The 10,860-nt window shown below is 40.5% G+C and overlaps 2 protein-coding genes across 2 annotated transcripts in view; both read left to right on the top strand.

Moving 5' to 3' along the window:
* Nucleotides 1-10,420, top strand: part of DNAJC27 (DnaJ heat shock protein family (Hsp40) member C27) — a 29,765-nt gene extending 19,345 nt beyond the window's left edge. The window contains exons 6-7 of the mRNA XM_050753679.1: nt 2,138-2,298; nt 6,303-10,420. Of these exons, the coding sequence (XP_050609636.1) occupies nt 2,138-2,298; nt 6,303-6,435 (294 nt within the window). The 3' untranslated portion in view covers nt 6,436-10,420. The remainder of the gene's footprint in view (nt 1-2,137; nt 2,299-6,302) is intronic.
* PTRHD1 (peptidyl-tRNA hydrolase domain containing 1) overlaps nt 1-10,860 on the top strand; it is a 385,343-nt gene that overhangs the window by 224,742 nt on the left and 149,741 nt on the right. The window lies entirely within an intron of this gene.

Raw genomic sequence — 10,860 nt, forward strand, 5'->3', positions numbered from 1 at the left:
TAGCAAATATCCGTGAACTGTGATCCCTTTTATGTGACTTGTATCTTTTTAGCTACATCTTGGATAGAACTAATGGATAAATTAGTCTGTTAAAAAAAAAAAAAAAGACAAGAAGAGAATAATTACAGTATTCTATAAGTAAGTACTTAAAAGTAGTGCTTTCCTGTTGGTTCAACTTATTAAATATTTTCTTTATTTCCTATCTACTTAATAGACATTTTATGTCAGGAAGTAACTTGGTTTTATCTGGTTGATACTGTTAACAGAGAGAGCAATATTAAGATAGACTAAAGCCAAGCTAATACGTCTTGTGTCTTGGTCTCTAGTGGTATTCCTTTGACACCCCTTTTCAGACGTCAAGGCTTCTTGTTAGGTTACCAGGTTGATTGGCTAATACTAGAGGTAAGAAAGAAGAGTCTGAAAGAAAGCTAAAAATTTTAGAAGATAACAAGAACTATAGAAGAATCCAAAAAAGAAGAGGAAAATATTTTTAAAGAAATTAGTAGAGGAGATATGTCCATTTAAAAGTAGCTGTAGTGTGGTAAATGAGTATTGTTCAGTAATAATTACAGTGTGCACAGAACATGAAACAGGAGCAGAGTCAAAAAAAGCTTTCACTTTAAAAAAAATCAGAAAAGTGTAGCCAGGTGCAGTGGTGCATACCTGTAATCCCAGCTGCTCAGGAGGCTGAGACAGGATCACTTGAGCTCAGGAGTTTGAGACCAGCCTGACCAACATAGAGAGACCCTGTCTTAAAAAAAAGAAAACACAAAATTGTAAAAATGGGCAAAGAATATAAAGTTTGCAGAAAAAGAAAAGGCCATAAGCATTTGGAAAGATACCCACTTTCACTTATAATTAAACAAATGCAAATCAAACTATATTACATATATATCAGATTAGCAAAAATTAAGATGTTTGATAATGGACAGTGTTAATGAGGGTATGGAGAAATAGGCACTCTCTCTCACACACACAGTGATGGAATGTAAACTGGTACAGCTTTTTTTGGACAACGGTTGTCAGACTCAAAAATTAAAATGTGCATATACTCCGGCTCAACAGTTCTGCTTTTAGGAATTTATCCTAAAGCAGTATCCCCACAAGTGTACAGAGATGTATACACAAACACTGTTTGTAGTAGCAAAAAAATTAAAAACAACTGACTTGTCCAAGAATGGAGAGTTGGTTACACAAATTATGGTACAGCCCACACCATACAATACTGAACAGTCATTTAAAAGAACAAAGAAAGTCTCTACATGTAGCTATAGAAAGATTCCAGGATGTATTATTATGTGGAAAAAAATACAAGGTGCTAAGATGTGTTTAATCTGATCTCCTTTAGTACATGTTGAAAGATTATGGGTCTGTGTATATACTGGCATACTCATGGTAAATTTTTCTAGAAGGATGCTCAAAAAAAATTAACAATGGTTACCTCCAGGAGAGGAACTTGAGGAGTAGAGAGACACAGTTTTCATTTTACACTTTTCTTTACTATTTGAATTTTTCTAACAGTGTTCATCTATTACTTTTGTTTTGGTTGGTTGGTTGTTTTTTGAGACAGGGTCTGGCTCTGTCACCCAGGCTGGAGTACAGTGGCATGATCTGGGCTCACTGCAGCCTTCACTTCCTGGGTTCGAGCATCCTCCCACCTCACCATCCAAGTAGCTGGGACTACTGCTTGGGTGGTGCACCACCACACTTGGCCAATTTTTTTTTTTTTTTTTTTTTTTTTTTTTTTGGTGGAGACGGTGGTTTGCCGTGTTGCCCAGGCTGATCTCAAACTCCTGAGCTCAAGCAGTCCGTGCGCCTTGGCCTCCCAAAATGCTGGGATTATAGGCGTGAGCCACCATGCCCAGCTCATCTGTTACTTTTTAACTTCAATTGTGGTTATCTGAAAGTAGGATTATCAGCCACTTTAATTTTATTCCTTACACTTTTTGCGTATTAAAATATATGAATATATATATTTAAATAGTATAAAAAAAAAATCTTCCAAAGTATGTATTTGCTTTATACATGACTTCTAAGAGTTGCTGGAATATATTAAAAGTATTTTAAGTTGATGTTTAAAAGGAATTCCTATTTTCACAAAATCATTTCTACCCTGGGATGTGTTTTCTTCTTGCAGACCTTTTATGTATCCATAGTTGATTTATGTGAAAATGGCGGGAAACGCCCTACCACAAATAGCAGTGCTAGTTTCACCAAAGAACAGGCAGATGCCATTCGCAGAATTCGAAATAGTAAAGACAGTTGGGACATGCTGGGAGTCAAACCTGGGGCGTCAAGGTAAGCGCTCTGGGATTCTCAGTGCTGACTTCTATCATAAAGAAAGACCCCATCACCAAAATTATAGGTGCAGTACATCTTCTTCCAATTGGCTGGAAATACGAAGATGTATGAAAATATATCAGAATGACTCTGTTTCACTGAATTAGCTGAATACCAAAGAGACAAAATAGAGGGCACAGTTGCCCGGTAAGAAAATTGTGTCATGCCGGGCACGGTGGCTCAAGCCTGTAATCCCAGCACTTTGGGAGGCCGAGACGGGCGGATCACGAGGTCAGGAGATCGAGACCATCCTGGCTAACACGGTGAAACCCCGTCTCTACTAAAAAATACAAAAAGCTAGCCGGGCGAGGTGGCGGGCGCCTGTAGTCCCAGCTACTCGGGAGGCTGAGGCAGGAGAATGGCGTAAACCCAGGAGGCAGAGCTTACAGTGAGCTGAGATCCGGCCACCACACTCCAGCCCGGGCAACAGAGTGAGACTCCGTCTCAAAAAAAAAAAAAAAAGAAAATTGTGTCATGTATGTGCATAAACACTTCGTGAAATGGTATGCTCTGCTTTTATCTGTGTGGAACAAGAAGAGCCTTGAAGCTAATGTAACTTTAAAAAAAAACTAACGAGAATTATTCAATCATAGAATGTTAGAGGAGGAAAGCATGTTGGCAATCAACTTGTACAAACATTTCATTTTGTAGGTGGGAAAACTGGGATTCAGTGAGATTAAGCATGTTCAAGAATCTCAGGAGTTGGTGGTATAATTGGTTCTTACCCTGGAACACTATATGTTCAACTGTCTAAAGCCCTGCACATTCCTCATCTGTGTGTATGTTCCTCATCTGTGTGTGTATTTGTTTGTTTATTTTATTTTTTATTTATTTTTATTTTTGAAACAGAGTCTCACTCTGTCACCCCGGCTGGAGAGCAGTGGTGTGATCTCAGCTCACTGAAACCTCTGCCTCCTGGGTTGAAGCAATACTCCTGCCTCAGCCTCCTGAGTAGCTGGGATTACAGGCACACGCCACCACGCCTGGCTAATTTTTGAATGTTTAGTAGAGATGGGGTTTTGCCATGTTGGCCAGGCTGATCTTGAACTCCTGGCTTCGGGTGATCCAACCGCCTTGGCCTCCCAAAGTGCTGGGATTATAGGCGTGAGCCACCACTGCACCCAGCCCTCTGTGTGTGTATTTATGTTAATTATTTTATTTAAGTCAAAAGAGTTATTCAGGAAAAAAAATTCAATCACTATTCTTTGTTGCCTGTACCAAAATTAAATTATTATTCATTATGGTTATGTAACTTTCAATGGTCTAATTCCACCGTTACTACACATATTGTAATTTGTGTGTCTTATTTTGCACCCAGACTCCCCCCACATACTTCACCCTTCCTACTTCGTCACCTTGATTCTCACAAAAGAAAAAAGTATGTCTTGAAATTGCCACGTCAGCACCCAAAGCACTACACATCTCTTCTCCATTCTGACCTCACAGCATATCTTCGGGTCCAGAATGAAAGAGGAGAAGGGAAGGGGAAGACTGTTACTGAGCACACTCATTCACCAGGTGGTATTGAGGATGCTCTAAAGCTGTCAGGGAATTCAGATGACCTCATGTGTAAGGCATAGAGTTTATCGGGATCTTTTTTTTTTTAGTGCTATACTGTTTGGTTTATTGTAGATTTTTAGTGAGTTTTGAAATTGGAAAATGTGTCTTCCTATTTTCTTTTTCAAGATTGTTTGACTATTAAGGATCTATTGTAATTCCATATATATTTTAAGATCAGCTTCTCCATTTACAAAAATAAATAAATAAATAAGCCAGTAAGGTTTCAGTAAGATTGCACTGAATCTGTATATCCGTATCTTTTAAATTTCTTTTTAGACCTCCATAGTCTCTTTCTGAATTCTTCTGTGTCATCTCCAAGGGATGCTGGCTCTAAACTTAAGAAACGATTACTTTTTCTACCTGTTAGTAGACTGAGAACAATATTCATTAAGAAAGAAGAAACTTTTGGTTCCTTGTATATTCACTTTGGTTAATTGAAGTTTACCAGAACTTACAGGCCCCTATAGGTTTCATATCCTTAACCAATAGAAACATGTGCTTCTTACCTTTGTTCCACTGGGCCTAGCAAACTAATTTTGTATGGCACTAAGCACATTTGGGAAAAAAACCTTAAAACATTTTTTTCTTCAGTTACAGAGAGTTTTGATATTTGTTGAGTGTTAACTGTGTTTACTGTTCTTGAACTTTAAGAAAATCTTCGTCTTCAACAGAATTGATGTATTGTTACATCTTGAGAGTTTCTCCTGCTACCTGCAAATCTTGAAAGGCACTCTTAGTGCAGAGGACCAGGTGTAACTACTGACCCCATGTGCACACCCTCTCTCGGGAGGCAGAGTGGCTGGAAGGGCCCTTCCCAGGACTCCCTCGTGGAGAAGAGGGAGGATGCTGTACCTTCCTCAAGGATGTGGGGTCTTTGGGACAAATAAAAATTCTGACAATTCGAATTGCTTCAGAGAGGGAGAATGTCATTCTTGTTCACGAATTATCAAAATTATACATGTAGAAAAACAACATGCAGGGCACCAGGAAGGCCCCCCGCCAGAGTAGCCTTCTGAAAGAACAAGGTTCTTGCTAAAACAAGAAAATTCAGGACCCCTCTAAGAGCAGAAAGCAGAAAAGGCCCTAGAATGTATGCCTAAGACTTGGAGGACTGTTAACATGACGCTATGACCTCAGTCTCTCCAAGCTGATTTCATAAAACTTTCCATCATAGCCAAGGTATCAAAGGCCGTCTGATTTGGCGAGCCACATTAGAAATCCTTCTGATAAAAAATAAAGGAGAAAGGCTAGGGCATTTGATAAAGCGCCGTATCCATGCTTATAGGATCACTGGAACCCTGAATTACAAAAGGAAGGTGAGAAATAAAACCATCTGGTAGAGACAGAGCTTAATCTGACAGGGGAGTGGCTGGGTACTTAGAGCCTTCTGGGAGGCCTGACATCAGATGATGATGACCAGTGGGGACAGGGACAGGTGTATCCAGGCCCCTCCCCAGCCAGTTTTGGCTCTTTGAGGCGCTCAGAAGCCTGCAGCTCTCTCCTGGAGCGCCGCTGGTTTATGGGAACTGCCGGATTGGAAAAGCACAGCTACTGCTCCTTTCCTCTCCGGATAGTACTTATCTCTGTCATGTTTCTTCTTTGGTCTCAGTGAGCTCATGGTCATTCTGGGCTACCCCTTTCCAGCATCCCTTGCTTGCTCAGTGGTGTCACCTTCTTGGGCCTCAGATTCCTCATGACCTTGACCCTAGAGCTCATTTCAGCCCCTTTCCTTTCATCTTCTCCTTCTGGATATTCAGCTCATCATCCACTTCTGCCATTTCTTTCTTTATCTTTTATCTTCCCTTGTTTCCTTCCACAAATACCTTAATCTAAACTCTTGTACTCACTCATGCCTGGGTTATGTAACAACCTCCTGTATCCTAACTTCGAGAAACAGTTTTCCCAGCACACACTTGTCATGAAGCACCTACTGTTGTGATTGTTTATCAAGCCCAGGTGTTGGGGTTGTTTTGCTTTCTGTCTGTGCTGTGTTCGGGCTCCATTCCAGGCCGCTGTTGGTTCTCTCCCAGAACCCCTTCTTTCAGAAGGCGACTCTGGGTGCCTTCCCTGATGCCCAAGCCCTTATTCTTTCAATCAGCAAAGATACGCTGAGTGCCTGCGAGGTGCCAAGTACTGCCTGTTTTCATCTGATTATTCTTTTACTAAGTGTTTTGTTAGCATTTACATACTTTTTGCATTGTGTAATAATAATTTTTTCAATTTGTGTTATAACGTATTATTTATTGGTTCATTGTCTGTTTTCTAGTCCTTTAATCCTGCCTTTGAGAAAGGGTACTAATTTGGGATTTGTTCACTGCAAGAGATATGTGTATTGAAACAGCTAACATGCAGTGGGTTGGGCTGACTTTGTTACTAACATAGATCTTGGCTGCTTTTCCCAGGGATGAAGTCAATAAAGCGTATCGGAAACTTGCTGTGCTGCTTCACCCTGACAAATGTGTAGCACCTGGCAGTGAAGATGCCTTCAAAGCAGTTGTGAATGCTCGGACAGCCCTCCTGAAAAACATCAAGTAGAAAGTAGAGAAAAAAGCCACGTGTGGGACTCAAATGCAAACAGACTTTCCCTAGAGGTGAAATAACCAACATGGAGTTTTCCTTCCCAGAATCTCACTGCTCTTTTCATTCATGTGTTGTCATTTGTATATCAGTAATTCAGGTGCCCATTTCATAGACATTTTACTGAGAAATGACCTGCATTTGTATGAAGTGAAGAGAACTGAGCGTCGCTTACTTCATTTCATATTTCTAGATAATCTGAATTTTTTTCTCATTCGTCAGCTCTGTAATTATAGTATCCCTTAGGCATTTCACTTGGGGAAATCCACGAGGTTCCTGGAGGGAGGGAAGAGAGGACAAGAGGACCCTTTCACTTTTTGTTTTTTACTGAATTCCTCATCAGAGAAGAAAATAACAAAAATGCAAGCAAACAACATCAGAATCCCTGTAAGTTTGATGTGACCTTACAGAGAAGTTGCTGCTTTTACGATGAGTTTCTTAGGTGATATTTTAACCATCGATCTATAATGATGACTCTTGGCAGCCCTTTGGGAGTTTGTAAAATGAGGTGATACAGTTCTGAATTGAGCAATCCTTTATGATATTCACTCTGTTCCTCTTCTGCAGCCACCAGGGGGAGAGACAAGCCAGTCCTAAGAGAAAAGGTGGTGGTAGCCACAAATTCTAGGTACACTAGCTGCTGCTCATCCTGTCCCTGGATCTGAGGCCTTTCCCTTGCCATAGAAATGGTTGCTGGTAGCAGTAGAGAGCATTGTGCACCTGGGAATGAGGAATCAGACCCCAAGACAGAAGTACTTGCAGGAGCTAGGTGCAGTAGTATCTGTCTGTAGTCCCAGCTACTCAGGAGGCTGAGACAGGAGGATTGCTTGAGCCCAGGAGCTCAAGTCCCACCTGGGCAACAATGTAACACCTTGTGTCTTAAAAAAAAAAAAAAAAAAAAAAAGATACTTACAAGTCGCACTTGAAGATTATGCACATCGGCAGAGGAAAAGGCCAGCCAAGCTCAGGGCAAGCTTGATGCAGTAGGAGAGACTCCCCGTGAGGCTTAGCCCTTGTCTTATTGCCAGCCTTTGCCACAGGCAGGTGAGAAAGGCAGGGCCACTCCTCAGCAAAGCTGGCCTCTTCTGCACTTCCTCACCAGTGTCGTTTCTTCCTTTTTTCACCTCTTCCTCTTCCCCTCTTGTGTTTTTTCTGAACCCCACATCTGCCATCGTTTCTCTCCTCTTGAGTCCCTGGCTTCTGGCCACTGCCTCCTCCCTCTTCTAAGCCTTGACCTGAACCTGGTTGACCAGAGACAAGTGTGGATCCTTTGGGTGGCAGTCAGGGGAAATCTCAGGGCCTTTATTGGGAGGAATCTCTGTAATTCCTGTTTGGGCTCCAAATTTCTGAAGAGCAGTATTTTAAAACTATAGCTTACAAAATACATTCTCTGGCCACAGTCTCCTCCTTGGTATACAAGGGGTGGATGAAGTTCCCGTATTAGGACTGGCACTCCTTACGGTGCTTATAGAACCAGTCTCACCACTTGACTCATTACGTCATCACTCTTGTTACATCATATTTTTAGCTACAGCCACATTAACTAACATTTTTATATACTTTCAATTAGCTGTACTAATTGGGGCTTGAAACTATATAAAATCTTCCTATCCTGTGGATTTTAAAAAGCTATCCCATATCGACTGCCAGAGAGCATCTACCTTACCACTTAAGAAGAAAAGCCACTCTCTTCCAATCCAAGCCCACTGCAGTCTTGTGAATTTTCCACACAGCAGCTTTTCACTGTATGCCTGTACTCGTGCTGCACTGAGCTTGTCATCAGGAAACCAGAACATTGCTTTATCATAGCACTTTTCATCTTGGTAATATCAAAACAACTTTATAAATGAACTGATTGATATATGTTATTTCTTGCAAGATTTTCCTCTGGCCTTTAACTGGCTTCTGAGGCTACAGAACTCCAACCCAGAGTTCTTCAGGACTTAAATTTTGCTTAAGGAAGGCCTTTATCATGCTGAAAGCACTCAGACATGTCTGCCCTCACAGCAGAATGTAGAAGTCATATGAATGAGGGATCATACATGGTAGTGTCAGCCCAAATTGACATGACAACTCACTGAATGTGTGGCCCTGTATAAAAGCTGGTGCCAGTTTTCATCACTGTTATTACATAATAGATTGGGAACCTCATTCAACCGTATTGCACAGATGAGCAATTATAGCAGAGAAAATTCATTAGTGCTTCCACTCATATCCTTATGTGTGAGTTGGTGAAATTTAGCCTGAGCTTGATTCTTAGGTTTTGGGACTCAGTTTCCAACCTTCATATTAATGCTAAGAATGGCCATATACCACTTCATTTACGTAAAAGGAATAAAATAAGCAAGTTAAGCTTCAGGGTCCTAGAATTTTTCTGACTCCTATAATCCTTCGGCAGAATATGAAGAAATAACAAAGCATGATCTGCAATGGAAAGGTTTTTTTTTGGCACTAACTTCATGCAAAATTTCACAGACATCTATGCATTAATTTAAATTATTGGTGCAAATGTGTGCTTTGTAGTTCAACCTTATTAAAAATTCTTCAGCCAGTTAGGATTTCAAAATACATTAGTGAGAGTAACAGCTAGCAGAATAATTACAATGGCTAAAACGTTTTTATAGAGGATCTTGTTTTTCAAAAAAGAATAAAAAGTTTGAATAGCTATTATTAAAGAAAAGCCATGTCTTCAACATCTGAGTCACCAAGAAGTAACACTTTTTAAACTTGTTAGAAATCCCTGGAGGCATTTTAAATTCATCTTCTAACCTACCTAAGCACTTTAAAATACAGGCTCCTTCTGTTCCTCTGTTCCCCTTCATGCCTCCTTTTGAATTGATATCTCAGCTGTCAATATTTCTTTGACTTCAGCATTGTCATTTTATTTCTCTATATCAATGTATCCTTAGTTTTGTTAGCCTGTTAATTTAAAAGTCCAGAATTGGGGGTCATTGTGTTGCCACCCAAGAGAAAATGCTACAGTTCTATAGATTGCACATCATTCTTTAAGGCATACATTTACCTCAGGAAACTTACTCTAGTATGTTCTCATATACTGAATTCTCAACTGAGTAACTATTTCTTTATACCTATAAACTAGTACCTAATTCACTGTTAGTTAAACGAGCCATAGATAAGGCAGCTAAATTTCTGAAAGATAGCCAGAGTAAGTAAGCAGCCACTGTAAGCTCTGAATCAGTTTCCAAAAAAAAGAAGAAAAAAAAAAAAAAAAAGGAGCTGCGCCCCATAGAACAATGACAGCATCACAAGGGGAAGGGAGGGATTTTGCCAAAAGTTAGAAAGGGTGGAGCTGTAAGCCATGTGCATGGTGCCTTTGACAGTGACAGTGCCCCCTTACAACTAATTCCACTAGGCATGGGAATGTCACCTCCTTTGCCACTGTACCCCATCAAGCTTACTCTGAATCAAAGTTTTTGTAAAACTTGAAAATGAACTTAGCTGCAAAATATAGCTAACCACCTTTCATTGCAAGCTTTGCAAAGCAAAGAGAGGTTCGTACTTCTCATAATTGGTATTTAGCACAATTGTAAGACACAGTTTTACTGTTTGTTCATTGTTTTTTTCATTAAACTTTTCTAGAGAAGACAAAAGCTTACACTTCTGACATGGATAAGTGAGATGGTGTCTAACGAGCAGTGCAATATTAGGCGGTGCAATAGAGGCCCTGTTGGCGAGATGAGTTTTGCTGGAGAGCTGGACGGTGTTGGTTAGCTTCCTGCATTGATTGCCCCTGGGCATTCTTCCCCCTTAACTGTGAAAGCAGAGTCTATAAATGAACTCTTTACTCTTACAAGGTAATTTACATATTTTCTTTCTGTTGAAATAACTGAAAATGTTAAATCTACCAGTTGTTTATGTCTTGTAAACAGAGTGTCATATGTATTTAAGTTGTGTATTTTTATAAAGTAAAGCCAAATATCAAGTAAAGCCACACTGGTCTGTGGGCTGCATTTATTTGTGGAAACACTGGTCTTTAATGGAAAACATACTAAGCTAGAAGCCAGTCCAGTTCCTCACCAACTGTGACCCTCAGTAAGACATTCCTGAGAATGGCCCACCCCTCTTTCAGGGGAGCTACTCTGTCCTCTTCATCCTGCTAACATGGTCTAAAGGGGAGACGTTCAAAATGTTCAAGGTCTTGTTGTTTTTTTTTTTTGAGATGGAGTCTCACTCTGTCACCCAGTCTGGAGTACCATGGTGTGATCTCAGCTCACTGCAGCCTCTACCTCCCGGGTTCAAGCAATTCTCCTGCCTCAGCCTCCCAATTAGCTGAAATGACAGGTGCCCGCCACTACGCCTGGCTAATTTTTGTATTTTTAGTGGAGATGGGGACAGGGTTTCGCCATGTTGCCAGGCTGGTCT

Source organism: Macaca thibetana, chromosome 13, assembly GCF_024542745.1.
Source record: "Macaca thibetana thibetana isolate TM-01 chromosome 13, ASM2454274v1, whole genome shotgun sequence".
Classification (NCBI taxonomy): domain Eukaryota; kingdom Metazoa; phylum Chordata; class Mammalia; order Primates; family Cercopithecidae; genus Macaca; species Macaca thibetana.